Raw genomic sequence first — 16,600 nt, 5'->3', positions numbered from 1 at the left:
GCTTTGCGCCTGACTCTCCTGCAACCACTTTATCTCCATAAAAGTTATTTTGATTCAGCCACATGGATTCAATAGTCTTACTTTCCTGAGGGACCAGCTTGGAGGGGGGAAGATTAACACCAAACTAACAATTAACAATACCATAATCACGGAATTACCAACACTGGCAGGATAAGCTACTGCAGGCTCAAATGCCACGCTCACTAGCACAAATGACACTACGTAGTTGAATGAAACATCTCAAGCAAACAACCTCAGGACCAAAGATTTCATGATGTTCCATGTATTTGTTTTTTGGTCATCTAATTCTCTAATGGTCACTTTTGGTCAGCAGCTGTCTACTTTTCAGACTATGCTATGAGTTCTCTAACTCCACTTTGAAATATTGCTCTATTGAGAAAGCACAGAGCTTAATTTTACTGGGAAATTATTGTTTGGGAAGGGAAGCTATTTTACTAGTGATTGGCAGTTTCTCAGCATTGTGGAAAAGGCCACTAACCCCTGTTCAGCAAGATGACCATTAGTCAGTTTTGGACGATGGCTCGGGCCTGAGTTCTAGGATGAACATTGCCTCTCCAGTACTCTGATCCTACACTCAAATCACTTTTGCTGTTTGTATTGGTCTATTTCTTATTGATGGTCAAGAGCTTAAAATGGATCTAAAGCAATACAAAGTGAAGCCCTGGCTGAAATGAAATATTTACCATCACTTGTCTGCCCAGAGCAAAGTCATTCTTGAACTGCTGCTTTTGCAGCCTGCCATTGGCCAGTTATTGATATAAGCTGGGCTGTTAAGAAAAAGGAGAAGGCATTTATATTGGCTCCAGACAGTGAGGCGGAAATGTTCAACAAAGGATTAACACATTGTGGTTGGATCCCAAATATACTTCTGTGCACACATTATGAGATAGAAAAGCTTAAGATATTATAGAAAGACGAAGATATGACGTAGTCCTATCAGTAGCAGCATATATGAGATGCAAACCAGGATCCTGGTTTGTTGCTTCCAAATGAATCAAACGTAAGTGACTAATTGGTATAGCCTATATTGTTACTGACTTGCAATCCTGTTTCATTTGTGTGTCACAACATCAAGAGCCTGAGTTTTAACTTCAGGATGGTGTCATTTGTTTTATCCATTTAACAAATAAATGAAGAAGCTGCTCCTTTACTCTTCCCATCAATATTCAAATTAACATTTGGTATTTGTAATTTCCAAGCTTCCAAAGTTTCCCTTATCTCAACTTCTTCCTTTTTCCCTTTTCATAACAAAATCTAATATTCTAAATATACATCTTATCTATTTGAATATAGTCATGTTCTGTTTTCTAAAAGTTATCTATTTTCCACCATATTAAACCATCTAATTAATAATACAGTATCCCCTCTAATAAATCAAAACCATTATATGTATTGTCTGGGTTAACCAATAAATCAGTAATATACATAATTTTTTTAGTTTAGGTCTAATTTTTAAAAGCTCAAATATTCCCTCTCTTTGTCTGGTAATATCTATTATCTCATATTGGATAAACAGAATTCTTATTTTCAACTGATTTCCAAATATTTTATTTTAGTGACCAAAATTTCCCTTATCTCAACTTCTTCCTTTTTCCCTTTTCATACCAAAGTCTATTAGTCTTGTTACGCATCTTACCTATTCAATTATAATGTTACTTTATTTTCTAAAAATTATCTATTTTCCACCACATTCAACCCTCTAGTTAGTAATGTGATATCCCCTCTAATAAATCAAAACCATTATTTTCTTCAGCCTTACTCTGGCTGTCTTCCTTTGCCAACTAACCTTTTGAATCATCAAATAGTTCTCCCTCTATTATTATATATATTATTTAGAATAAGAAAGACCATTTGGTTGAAGTTGTTTTGGAAGAACTAGCCCATTTGTGTCCATTAAATCACCTCCCTATTACTCCAATTTCCCACAATTGTCCTGATAGGTTTATCTTCTATTCAATCTGTTCTTCTTCCTTTTCCTCAAATTTCTTCTGATTTTTGTTTAAAGTTTTTTCCATTTTCAGTGTTGTCACTCCCTTTTCTGATTTTTCCATTGGCTGAATCTGTCAATTGGGTCCTCTTAGTGTTTAGTTTTTCCACTTTTCCTGTTATTTTCTGCATTGTTAGTTCTTCTGTTGTAATCAAAATCTGGGTTTGTATATTTAAGCTGACTTCTTGTTCCTTTATATTGCATCTTATTTTGTCACAAGCTGAAAGAATGGTTTTATGTATTGATTTCAACATGGAAAGGATTTTCCCCCTGATCTTCATATTCTCTTGATAGTATGTTAAGTTGAAGACTTTAAAATCAAACATATAGTAGAAATTATTTGTCAAGTAAGAGTTTATAGTCCAAGGTATTCCATCATCTCGTATAATAACATATTCTTCTCATGTAAAGAAATAGGAAAGCAATTCCCCAAGTATAGTTCTGAAAGTTAGTAAAAGTTTACATTCATAGTTCAAACAGGCCAGATATGCTGCCCAGAAGTTCCTTCTTTGCAGCTGAGTTTTTCACAGGTAGTAACTATCAAGGTCAAGGAAATTTTTTTCTGGAGTCTGGGCTTCAAGCCAAGTCTGTTTTAGGCAATAACAAGTTGTAATACCATACTTCACCACAAGATCTCAATGACACCGTTTAAACTTTAAAGCATTTTAGTCCAAAGTTTTTACGATAGTTTTTCAAGTCTTATTTCTTTTTTTAGATAAAAACAAACATCTCCAGTAAGAATAGGAACACTTTTAGTTCCCAAGTTTCAAAAGCATATATATCCAACTGGATTAAAATTGTTCTTATAGTTGCTCTGTTTCCCCTGGGTAGTTAATCGCCGCTTTTCTTAGAGGGTGGGGTAGAAATTCTCTTCCCTCTCTCCTCAGGGGGAAAAATACTTTGGGCAGCTTTTACAGGAAAAAATACTTAAAAGTCTTAAAGAGAGGGTCAGATTTCACCTAGTTTCATCCACGTTGCTTTAAAGGTGCTTGATAGTGATTTTGACTTTGGCTGTCAGCAGCTTAGTGATGAGCCATATTGCTATGGTCGGTCTTTCCCCTACTGGTTTGGAGGGCTTCCCTGGATCAAACGGAAGGGCTGCCGCCTTCCCGGGATCAAGCAAGGGTCCCCTCCTTGCTTTCGACCCTTTCCAGGGTCCCCCAGTAGGATGAATTTGGATGCGAAAGGTGGAGCTTGTTTTCCAGCTTCCATGGAACTGTGATGGCAAACTGGAAGTCTATTTAGCTTTTTAAATATGTCAGCCAAATAGGCAAGGCAGGATACTCAGAAGACATTTTCAAACTTTTCTGCTAGGGGTGATGAAACATTTGCCAGGAACAGGTTCGTTTCATCTCGTAGCTCGAATAATCTCGATAATGTTTTACCTCTTGACAACCAGTGTACTTCTGTATAAAAGAGAAGAGTGCTGTGCTCAGAATCCAAATACTTGCATAATTGCAGGAATAAACGTCCATTCAATGGCCGGCTTTTGATGAATTTATTATTTTTGCAGCATGCTCCAAAGTCTCCTGTAACACTGGGCTCATCCGTTTAGAAGCAAGTGCATGTCTATGCAAGATGCAATGATTTGAAACAATGGAACTGTTTCTTGCCTTAGCTCGTGCTATCACCCCCAAAGCTCTTCCTGTAATAACTGCTGCACCATCAGAACAAATTCCTACACACCAAGTCCATAATATTCCATATTCACTGAAAAAATTGTCTACTATTGTGAATATTTCTTCCCAGTCGTTCTGCCAGGTAGTGGGCAGCAAAATAATATGTTTTCCAGTATATCATCCGAATTAGGAACACGCACAAAGACAATTAATTGCGCTTCACCAGTGATGTCAGTGCTTTCATCCAATTGAAATGCAAATTTTTTGCTGCTGTGATCTTTTCCACCACTTGTTGAATAACATCCGTGGTCATATCTTGTATTTGTCTTTGGACGGTGTTATCAGAACATGGAATATTATGAATAGCATCAGCTATTTTTCCATCAAAAAGAATTGAAGCATTTGTAATGGCAGAGGGAACCATGACTTCTTCAATGATTGTGTGAGGCTTATTTTGTTTAGCTGCTATCAAGGACAATTCATAAGATGCTTCCAGACATCTTTTCGAGATGGTTGTGGACTTCATGAAAGCAGCACGCATTTTATAAATTCATCTCTCTTCACAAAAAAATGTTACTGGCTTTTCAGTGTGCTCTTTATGTTTTGTTGTAAAATGTCTCTGGGAGCAAAGAAGGCTTCATGGAATGCTTGGATAATACTTCACTGCAGATAACACAAACAGGAAGCTGCTGATCATTCTCTTCCAGGAAATAAAATCCAAACTTCAAATAATCTTCACTGTATTTTCGATTTGGTGCCAGTTTTAATTTCTTCGGTGGTGGTTCCTTTGCTGAATCACTTTCCTTTTGCATTGATGAATGTATCATGAATTTCTCCATATTTATTAATATGCACCACTACCTTAATGATCAGGTGGCTGGTTGGCCATTCTTCCACTCTCCTTCTCTCACTCTTCCTACGAAAACAGGCCGCTCGCCCTTCCTACAAAAAAACACCATTGTATTGTCCTCTGAATCAAAACAGTAGATAGGGAAATTAATTGAAGGTTGCTTCAGAGCAGCTCCCATCATATCTTACCTTGGCTCTCGCTGCCTGAGAACAGATGCTCCACATTTGAGAAGCTTTTCAGGTAGATTTACTGTACCTGGTCACTCATTCTGAAAATAGCTGCACTTTTGACAATTCAGATATCCTCAATTACCATCCATATTTGGAACTGGTTACTTGGTCATTAAGTAAGGCAGTAGCTAAGAGATGCCACTGCTGTGCTTATGAACTCTGTTCAGCTTTACAGATCTGCAAAGTTTCTAAATGCAAGGATAGGTTGCCCAGTTATTTTTTCCATCAGTTGTTAACTCTGAACAGTTGCTAAATGAGGCAGTCACTAAATGATGACTACTTTTATCAGTAATTTATACTTAATCCCTTTTCTAGTAATGATTACCTTATCACAGAAATATTCATATGTCTAATAATTTAGCTGTTGTGCAACCAACTTCCACATGCAAGGTGTTCAGTGAGCTGCCTACCAGTCAGAGCTCATTTTTCAATTAAAGCACTGCTGCTTCAGACCTTTTACTGATGTAGCTACCTAGCTACATAGGAACATCTGCTCCCACCCACAAAACTGCTCTGAAGAATTTTACATATTTTATTCAAGTTGAGAGCACCTTTCCAAGTACTTTTCAGAAAGCAATGGATATCCTTCTTCAAAACCACCTGATTTACATAGAGATCATTCAGGGTTCCATAGCCCTCCTCTCCCTGCTTTTGTCAGAGAAAAGAAGCTCTGAGAAGATCAATTCTCACAGACGGGCCAGCTGCATCCCTCTCTGCCGGAAAACAGGCCACTCATTAATTCACCCTCTACCCGAAAACACGCTGTTTGCTAAACAGGCTGTTCACTAACCAATCCTCCACTCGAAAACAAGCCGCTCACTAAACAAGCTGCTCGCTCACTCTTCCCCGGAAACACGCCGCTTGCTCACTTCCCCTTCCTCCCAAAACAGGCCACTCTGTCTCTCCTCACTGCTTTGATAAGAAAAGCCTCTTCTCGCTCTGCCCCTTTTATATTTCTCTCTGCCCTCCTCTTCTCTTCTGGGTGCACCAGAAGCTCCAACTACCATGTCGCCATGTGCGCTGATTCTGGGGCTTCTGCCAAGCTCTGTAGCTCCAGCTGATCTCCAGATCTGTGCGGCGCTGCTTTAGCTGGTTCCCTCCCCCACTACGCTTGGCTAGGGTCGTGTCCCACCAGCCAGGTGCTAAAGTACCACCGATAGTACGTGTACCACCGATTGAAAAGCCCCGCCCTAAGAGATGTGAATGTTCATGCACATCTTCATTTTGTATTGTGACTCTTAAATCCAGATTTCAAGGATTTATAGAGCTATTTCATAGCAAATAGATATTAAGTTGCACGTGAAATTTGTGCATACTAGCTTTGGAATCCTAGTTTAATGTGCAAGCCAAAAGCATTTGTCACCCAAGTATTTTACTATTACAAGATATGGAAACACTAACTATGTGGGAAAGCTAACATCCCTCTTGGTATATATGAACAAGTTATTATTCTACTTGTCGCAGAAAGCTAAGTGAATCATATCATTGTTAATATTGTTAAAATTCTTGTGATACACAAAGCAATGCACAGTGAGCAAAGTGCAATTTAGATTGGTCTTTATTTTAATTGTAAGATAGCCAAACAAAGAGAAATTGAGGGATTTATTTTCCAGATCTTCAGCATGGACACGAGGTTCATTATAATGTATGACCAAAACTTTTCATTTTTATGACAATGTATTCTTTACTGTGTGAGAAAAAAATAAAATCTTATTTACTTTTGCAGCCAGCAGCTAATGTTGACCAGGAGATATTGATGGAACTTTTGAAACCAAGCATTGACTATGTGCGGCATAAAAAATTCCGATCTGGGAATTATCCCTCATCCTTAAGCAATGAAACAGACAGGCTGGTGCATTGGTGTCATGGGGCACCTGGAGTCATCCATATGCTCATGCAAGCCTATAAGGTGCATCCTTGTTTGATCCCCACAATGATAGTAGAAAAATACATGCTTTGAAATGAAAAGTAATTTTCAGACTTTAATACCAACCTATATAGCATGTATTATCCATTCCTCCAACACTTTGCAGTGTTGCTCTCTAAAATGTAATACAGTTTTTATTCTTCTGTGGGTTAATCATGTTAATCAGCTACTTCTCTACAGTAAGTCTTGATGTAAACCAACACAAATTGAGTTAAGTTACAATAGTTGCTTGCTTCCCCATAGTTGAGACAAATTATGTTTTAAATAATTACTCCAAACTGCATTCTGGCTGTTTCTTTCATTCTGGTTCTTTCTGTTCCATAACTTGGAACATACGAAGTGTATATTGAATGTTATAAATTGAAGCTATATCTTGCTTTGAGAAGCTTCCAGTCTGGATTTAGATAGTGGGTTGAGAAAGAAAACAACAGATAAATTACATTTGAACTTTGAAGTCCTTAGCTGAAAATCCACCTCATTGAAGAAGTTGGTTTTTAGAAGATTTGTCAGCTTCAGTACCTTCATCTGCCCAGGTAGCTATGGGAGTAATAGTACTGGACAGGGCTCTTGCAAGCAGTTTGAAACACCTAGATGACAGTTCATCCAATTAGTGGAATGTGGATGAGCAATTCTGCAGGGATGTGTAATCTCTAAATGTAGACACTCTTTCCACAAGGGACTCTCTTTCCTACATAAAAGAATATCCCCTTGCCCATTTCATGCTTTGTCCCTCTACAGAGAGTGTGCAAATAGTCTCTGAGATTTCTGGTTTAAATCTGTGCATGGGTAGTCCTTGATTTACGACTGGTCACTTGGCAAACATTCCTACAACAGACCCCCCAAAAAGTTACTTAAAACCCAGAATCAAAGTTCCAATGATCACCTCCCTCCCTATGCAGTTTCGTGACATTTTGGGCATTCAGCAGTGTCTACAGTTATCTCTGTTTGTAGCATCGTGTGGTCACATAACCACAATTAATTATGTTTTTTGCCATAAAGCAGTGTTTACATCCAGCTTCTGGCAAAAAAATGTTCCATAGCGAACAATGAATTTGCTTAACAACCATGGTGTTCACTTAATGACAACAGCAAAAAAGGTTGCAAAATCAGGAATGGTCATGTGGTGACTCATTTAAAAAGCTTCATGGCTAATGACCATAATTGCAGGCTCAATTACAGTAGCAAGTAGAGGAGTACCTGTAGTTACAAAAGCATTTCCTACCTTGTGCTGACATTTGGCAAAGAATGGCATCTGATTTTATGCTTCTTGATATCCACAGGTTTTCAAGGAAGATAAATATTTGAAGGATGCTATGGAATGTAGTGATGTCATTTGGCAAAGGGGGTTATTGAGGAAAGGATACGGAATCTGTCATGGGACTGCTGGAAATGGCTACTCTTTCCTGTCCCTCTATCACCTTACTCAAGATAAAAAGTATCTTTACCGAGCTTGCAAGGTACTCTTTTCGTCTGCGTGCAGAGAAACGCTAAACCCGTTCTTATTGATGTGTTCCTGAAAGATTTATTCTTCCTTAGTTAAATCAAACAGGAAGAATAAGCTACTTCTATATTCCCATAGTCAGAAAAAAAGATCACCACATAAAAGTACCACTTGGTTTTCTAACAGAAAGGGGCTTCATAAATCAAGATTACATTGAACATAGTAATCACAATTTTCTTTTAGGTTTTCTGGTTATATTAAATGAAGAATGAATTTGACTGCCCTCTGCTAAAATGATTGCCACCCAAAGGGATAGTAAGGAAGGCAGATGTATGCCCAGAATCTGTATTTATTATTATTGCCGAAACCAATAGAAAAGCCTGTATTCAGAGCTGCAATATAGGCTGCTTGGGATCAGGTTTAGGTATCTAGCCAGCCAGCCATGATCCCTTGCAAAGTGTTCTATTTCATTTCCCAACTGCATCCATAGTTTCCCCCATTCTTCTCCCCCCCCCCAAGTATTCAGTCTCTTATTTTTTGACTGCTGGCTAGATTATTGAACTGTTTGTGGTCAGAAACCGTATTTGCAGACTTAAAGTTGCTGCTAATTTGGTTGGATTTGTTTGTTTAAATGCAAGAGTCTGCCACAGAATCTAGTTAGCAATTGATAATAGAGGCTATGGAGAATCACAGATGATTTTCTTTCCTATTAAAAAGTTTCAATGAGGATAACTATATTAGGTCTTTATTTTATTTATTCATTCATTTTAGTGGAGGTATGTTGGAATTAAGGAGCAAGATATGCAACATCTGCATGCTTATGTTGTTGATAATGATAATTTATTCTTAATATCAATTTGAATTTACCTGAATGGTGGTCGAGACTAGGGGTGGCCCTTATCTTCTCATATTTAGCAGTTGAATTTCTGAATTATGACCTGTGGGCCATTTCTTGCTCACTAGAGCTCATTATAAAAACTCCTGGTCATTTTCTCTTTAGAGGTAATACTAATAGAGATTAAAATCATTATGTAATCTGTAATGTGCAAATTACATATTTATTCAGATTATTGTTTATTTGTCATATTTCCTCAGTTTGCTGAATGGTGTCTAGATTATGGTGCACACGGATGCCGTATTCCTGACCGACCCTACTCATTGTTTGAAGGCAAGAGCTTGTTTTCTTGAATTCTGTATTTAGCAATCATAAATTTGCATCACAGGACTATAAAGCCAGGTTTGGATGTATATGAATTTCTGATAAACTGAGTGGGCTGTAACCAAAATACTTGTATCTGTCAAGCTCCGAATAAGTTTACAAATGTGATGTGTCTATCTGATTTCAACAGAAACGTTATGATGCTAATCCTACTTTTAAAATTCAAATTATTTCACACACCTCTAAGGCACTTCTTGCTAACTTCCAGCTTTTTCCCATTTTTAAGAGTTTTTGTAGTTAAGGCAGGATGGATATTTTGGTACAATCTATGTTTATAAATAAATGTTTGTTCCTTATAGCTTTTGTTCTCAGTGAGATTTATCTAACATTGGTTTTATATTACAAAATACATATGAAATGTAGATATGGGATATCAGAATGCTTAAACAAAGAGTGGCATTCCAGATGGGTTTGGGGTGTAACTCCTAGAATTTCCAAGCATTTCTATGACGTGGCTGGAAAATTACCAAGCTTTAATCCAAAATTTCTGGAAGGCAGCAGATTGAAAAATGTCTTTGGATTTGAAGGACATTTTACAACTTCATAGATCTGGATGAGTAGAAAATCATTGAAATGAGTGATAGTATACTTACCTATATTCCATTTCTCCTTCACACAGTAACTTATTGAAATTAATATGGCCTAAGTGAGTCATGTTATTTTCAAAGGCTCCATATGAAAGGACTAGGGCAACCCTGAGGGAGCTGCTCTTTCTCTCCATTCAGATTTTGGCATACATCATACACCAGAACAACCAGTGCTACTCCCATTCCAGCCCTGGGACTGAATACTGACAGAAAAGGGTTCAGAAAATCCTCTTCCTCTAGAGCATTTATTTATTTACTTACTTACTAAATGATTTAGTCCAAGAAGGGCTTTTGCAGGGATTCCTATGTAATTCTTAATCAGCATAAGATTACAATAGGCAAGTTGTTAGTTGATTTTTTTAATATTCATTAGACTCTTCCAAGAACATACCACCAAATTTCAGCACTATAATTTTTTTTAAGAGAAAAAAATGTAAGATACTAGTAGATACTGTTTCCAGGATGGGAATTTGATGCCCCTTGACTCTTTCTCCAAGTTGTGACCTCTTTATTAAAAGAAAATTGTTAGTCTCAGGTTGGCTTGCTTGACAACTGTACATCTTAATGAGGAAGTATTGACTTAAAGCTAGTCCAGTTTCTCCCAAAAATATCTGCCACCATGCCCCTGGTTAAAATTATGAATGAAGATGCCACATTTCTTTTGAAATTACTTTTTTCAGGTATGGCAGGAGCTATCCACTTCCTTTCTGACATCTTGGTTCCAGAAAAGTCTCACTTCCCAGCATTTGAACTTAGTCCCCAAATGAAAGAAAACAAAGAGAAGCACAGCAGCTAAATGGGAGTTGAAGGTGGTGCCAGAGGCAACACGACTGCCGAGTGCCTAAACTATATTGAACCAGTGTTGGAGTCCAAACAGCAAGATCCAAGAAAACTTTCTTGGCTGTCCTTCAAAGGATTGTGTTTGTCATTAGCACATAAATGAGAGAATTCCATATCTTGATGTTTCCTTATAAGAGATACCTTTAACAGTGGCAAAGAACAAATTTCAGTTTGTTGGGATGTTTCTTGTTTGGCTTTCACAGTTGTCTCTTCAGGTCTTTTAAGTGTTTGCATGTTCTTGGTGTTGTCTGTGATTTTTCTCCTTGTCTGTGCATGACTGTACTAACAACACAGTTTTTTCTGCAGCTGAAAAATACATTATCACAATAGGACCAGTCTGTTGGATATAATAAATGAGAGAAGCAGGAAAGGCCAGATACTCAAGTTACAGAACCCTTTCTCCAGGAAACAAGTTCGGAGTTCTAAACCATTTTGTTTGCTCCCGCAACTGTACAGCAATTTTAAAATCCCATGTGCTTAAATTGCCAACCTCATTCTATAGAATCTAGAAATACTCAGTTTCTAGATGTATTATGCCCAACATTTTTACAGTTATTGTTTCCTTCCATAGGGAATATTTTTATGATTTATTTCATCCAAAGTGCAACACTGACATCCTATATTTGTTTCTCTGGAATCACTAAAATCTGTGGATCCAGATTATGGCTGCTGTTTAAGTGCACTGCACTTAAATCGGATAACATAACTTCCCCATTTTATTATATTTGTATGCTGCACCCAACAATTCTGGGCTATGTGGAAATTTTTCTTTAAAATCTGTTCAGTTCACACTTTTCTATTTGAAACAGACTTATTGCCGAGGGATAACACATGCTGGATAACTTCTTTGTCCTGTTGGATCTAGATTATAAATCTTAGTTTATGGGGAAAAAACTTACCCCTTTGATAGTATTGCATATCTGTATTTGATTATTGTGTTTGGCAGACAACCAAACAAACCAAAGAAAATAAAATGACTTATTCTCATTTGGTTTCTCACTAATCTGTTCTGATTAAGAAGGCAATGATATAAATATAAAAATACATCCATTGTCAAAAAAAACATAGAAACTGTCATTTTTGTCATTTCATTTTTTGAAACTTCATTTTCTTTGCATTCCTCCATTCAAGAACTACATAACTGAGTAGATCATTTAAAATGAACTTTCTCAATAAATAAAGGGTTACTCTTCATATTATTTCAAATCTTCTAAATGAATCTGAATAAGCAAGATTTGTATACCATTTGGAGGGAGAAGGCTACTGTTAAAACTAATCCAAAACTTACCAGTCACTGAAAGATAAGCTCCACTCTTAGAACGAATATTTAAAAGCCGTACCTGATTTTTGTGATGGCCATTCTATTATTTATAAGTCTAACATGGAGGGGTAATTTCACAGTAACATTTTTTGAAGGAGAGATGGTGGGCCTGGGAAGGGAAAATTGCTTGCCAAATATTTTGCAGTTCAAATGCATTTTCAAAAAGAAAAAAGACAGCAAGATACAGAACAGTTGAACAATTATGTTCAACCTGCACATTTGTAAAACCTACAAAAATTTGTAAAATGAGAGATTCCAAAATTTCCCTGAGAGTCTAACTTGTAGAAAATTATTTTTCACTGTTTCTTGATCTCATGTCAGCTATGTTTTCTGGGAGTTTAGTTCCAACATATCTACAATGAACTAGACTGGAAAAGATTTACTAAATAACTTCCCTGGGTTGTATAATCCTAGGCTGTATAAACAAAGGCATAGAATCAAGAACATGCAAAGTATTAGTACAGCTTTATAAAACCCTAGTAAGACCATACCTGGAATACTGCAGCCAATTTTGGTCACCTTATCACAAAAAAGATGTTGAGAGTCTGGAAAAAATTCAGAGAAGAGCAACTAAGATGATCAAAGGCCTGGAGACTAAAACATACAAAGAATGGCTGCAGGACTAGGGTTTGGCTAGTCTAAAGAAAAGAAGAAATAGGGGAGACATGATAGCAGTATTCCAGTATTTGAGGGGCCACCAAGAAGAAGGGGTCACGTTATTCACCAAAGCACCAGAGGGCAAGACAAGAAACAATGGTTGGAAACTGATCAAAGAGAGAAGCAAACAGGAATTAAGGAGAAACTTCCTGACAGTGAAGACAATTAACCAGTGGAACAGCTTGACTCCAGAAATTGTGGGCGCTCCATCACTGGAGATTTTTAAGAAGAGACTAGACAGTCACTTGTCTGAGATGGTATAGGTCCTCCTGCTTGAGCAGGGGGCTGGACTAGAAGACCTCTAAGGTCCCTTCCAGCTCTATTCTATTTCCTCATAACAGGCAGCTCAACTCTTATAACCCAATCTTCTACATATGTTACTGACAACTGAGATCTATTGTTGAATAAGTGCTCAGAATGTTCAGACCTGTTTGGAAAAGCAATTCTTTGACATAAATATATTATTGAGATTTTCTTTTTGAGAAAGATTGAGTTATCTTTGAAAATGCTGCAATCATTTGAGCTACCATGTTGTCTGAATATTACCTTGTTTTAAAATGTTTGTAGTTTGCTTCCCCCATTTAAATTTACTGGACTAGCTTCTGACTATTAAACTTAGGTCATTTACTAATCCCAGAACTAGTCAGACTATTGATTTTAAACATATTTTAATGGAAGCTTCGAAGATGGTTTGCTTTACATCTGATTTGAAAGTATATTGTAAATCATCATTTGTCAACTGAATGCTGATGCAAAAAATTCTCAAGGGAGCCAGGCTTGAATTTCGTTGTAAAAGTATAGAATTACACCATGTCTCTGCAGACTTTTAATTTAAATCAAGCCTTCCTTTTATATGTAGACTTAAATAGACAAGCCTGCGTCAAAAAAGTGAAGTTCTGCCTATCAACTGTCTAGAAGTGAAAAGACAAATGTGAGTTGAGTGGATGGACATTTATGGTACAATGAAAGTAGGTGGCTGAGAGGTATACAATCCATTTCAAAGCTTTGCTACTAATTTGTATTGAAATCTTACTACTAGCTGACCCTGTTACTTACATGTTATTAATTGAAAAATAATTCATTCCTGTACATGGTTGAATTATGGAATACGTGGGTTGGTTTTTGTGAGTGGGCTAGTTGCCATTGTCTAGTCTAAATGAAAAAGAAATGTGGCCATACTCCACCCAATCTTTCAAAAAAATGAATGCAGTTAATAGATGTGACAGAAATCCAGACAAAGCTGTGCTATAGAAGATCTCTCATCAGCAAGCATAGCCTCTTGCTTGGAGATCCTGTTAGCATGCCTACCACAAAGGAACATTCTTCCTTGTATTACTTTGGTGACAGCTAGCTCAAAAAGGCACTAGAAAGCTGAAATGGGAGCAAAATATTAATGAAGGCCCCATTTGGAATAAAGCTTCATTACTCCATCTAGCTGTAATTCCAGACACGATTAAAATTTGGCTAATTAGGTCTGGAATTATAAGGAATGAAAGATTATTATAAGAATGTATTATTTGAGGCTGAAAGTAAGCTATGTGTGTTCACTTCAGAACAAAGCATTGTCCTTGGAATCTCATCTATATTCCTTTAAAATTCCCTTCTTCTGCTTTATTGGATTTATCTTATGTGCCTTCTTTTAACTTAGTCAGGTATAAATGCACTTGCATTCAGTTTTAGCACTGTGTGTGTGAGAGAGAGAGACAGAGACAGACAATACTACTCTTCCATGGGAAAATTTCTGGTTGTGCTCTTAAATACAACTCTAGCACATCTATTCTATTTAGGTGGATTATTCTTCCATGAAATTGACCTTTACCAATTAAGATGAGTTCTATGGGTGCACATATTTGTAACTTTCTCAGAATTCAGAATTGTGTAAAGGTCAGATTACATAAATGGAGCCTTCTTAATGCAAGGATTGGAGCTACTGTGTTTAACCTTGCTCTCCTTCATAAATGTTTTATTGTGTAAGTTGTCAAAAAACCTTATGAAATTATAATGTGTGTAAGGCTGTTCACATTAGTAAGCTTAATCATGGGTGAGCAATCAGAGTACTGTGCATCCCTCAGTTCACTTTTACTTATTTACAGAGTAAACATACCCTCCAAAGATTTAACCATGCTATGAAAAAGTTTTATTAAAAAACAACAGAACAAAATATATTCTGTACAAAACAAGAATTAAAATAACCAATATATTTAATTATGATTTACCTTTTTTCCAACTGTGTTCCAGAATTCACTAGAAACACAGTTTAACTTTATTATAAGAAAATCTGGTAGCCTAAGAATTGTTGGAGGAAAAAGAAACCTACATCTCAATAAACCCCAACCCTGCCAAAATTAGACAACTTAATGAAAAAAAATTCTCAACAACCTAACCAAGAAATGTAGAAGCACAAAAGAAGAACAGTGGCAGATGAAAAGCAATGGATCGATCCTCCCATGCTGTTTTTATTTATATTTATTTATTTATTTATTATTATTATTATTACCATAAAAAGTAAAATACAAAACAGAAAAACAAATAAAATAAAAGCATACATTCAGCACTAACAACAAAAAATGATGTGTGTGTGTATACACACACACACTGCTTTTTCTTTTTTAATAATAATAATAATAATAATAATGATAAAGTTCACATAGTGACGGCTGTAAGGATTGTATTTGCCAAACACTGAAAAGAAAAAGGGATGCAAACTGTTGAAGAATAGATTTTGACATTGACTGAATTAGCAGAGATGACAAAATTAATTGCTTTTATTAGAGATAATGGGCTTTATCTTCCTGGGCTCAAAGATCACCACAGATGGGGACTGCAGCCAAGAAATTAGAAGACGCTTGCTTCTGGGAAGGAAATCTAAGGCAAATCTAGACAGCATACTAAAAAGCAGAGACATCACCCTGCCAACTAAAGTACGTACGTATAGTGAAGGCCATGGTTTTCCCAGTTGCAATATATGGCTGTGAAAGTTGGACCATAAGAAAGGCTGAGTGCAAAAGAATTGAGACCTTTGAACTATGGTGCTGGAGAAGACTCCTGCGAGTCCCCTGGACTGCAAGGCGATCAAACCGGTCAGTCCTAGAGGACATCAACCCTGACTGCCAAATCCGGAAGGTGAAACTCAAGTACTTTGGTCACCTAATGAGAAGGAAGGACTCACTGGAGAAGAGCCTAATGGTGGGAAAGATTGAGGGCAATAGAAGAAGGGGACGACAGAGAATGAGGTGGCTGGATGAAGTCACTGAAGCAGTAGGCGTGAGCTTAAATGGACTCCAGAAGATGGTAGAGGACAGGAAGGCCTGGAGGAACGTTGTCCATGGGGTCGCGATGGGTCGGACACGACTTCGCAACTAACAACAACAAGAGATAATGGACTAGACAGCTTTATAAGAGAATGGAAACCGTTTGTGGACTTTCTATGCACTAAATATAACAACTGATGGTTAACAGAGTGATTTGAAGATCAGTGTAATGTTTAGTCTTAGTCTATTGACTGCTTTGGGTGAAAGTGACCACATCATACTGGAATTTAATATAATGCAAACACTAGCAATAGAAAACAATCCAACCGGTGTCTTAAACTTCAAAAGAGCTAACTTTAACAAACTCAGAGAGAACCTAGGAAAAATCCTGTGGATGAAAATCCTAAAGGGGAAAACAACCCAAGAAGTGTGGGAAACCCTGAAAAATGCAATCATAAAAGCCCAGACCAGTACAATACTATTGAGAAAGAAAAACAAGAAATTCAAGAAGAAACCAGCATGGCTGCACAAAGACCTCTCTGACACACTGAAAGACAAAAAGGACAAATACAAAAAATGGAAAGAGGGGCACATAACTAAGGCCAATTATTAGCAGACAGACAGCCTGAACATGTAAAAATGAAGTCAGG

The 16,600-nt window shown here is 37.1% G+C and overlaps 1 protein-coding gene across 1 annotated transcript in view; it reads left to right on the top strand.

Moving 5' to 3' along the window:
* The window catches only part of LANCL2 (LanC like 2), a 33,525-nt gene extending 21,346 nt beyond the window's left edge, over positions 1-12,179 (top strand). The window contains exons 6-9 of the mRNA XM_015812797.1: positions 6,434-6,616; positions 7,915-8,091; positions 9,171-9,243; positions 10,562-12,179. Of these exons, the coding sequence (XP_015668283.1) occupies positions 6,434-6,616; positions 7,915-8,091; positions 9,171-9,243; positions 10,562-10,677 (549 nt within the window). The 3' untranslated portion in view covers positions 10,678-12,179. The remainder of the gene's footprint in view (positions 1-6,433; positions 6,617-7,914; positions 8,092-9,170; positions 9,244-10,561) is intronic.
* Positions 12,180-16,600: the final 4,421 nt, after the last annotated feature.

This window comes from Protobothrops mucrosquamatus, unplaced genomic scaffold (assembly GCF_001527695.2).
Source record: "Protobothrops mucrosquamatus isolate PMUCROS unplaced genomic scaffold, P.Mucros_1.0 scaffold111, whole genome shotgun sequence".
Taxonomy (NCBI): Eukaryota; Metazoa; Chordata; class Lepidosauria; order Squamata; family Viperidae; genus Protobothrops; species Protobothrops mucrosquamatus.
Note: the sequence above shows the minus strand (reverse complement) of the source record. Positions and strands in the feature narration are given on the sequence as shown.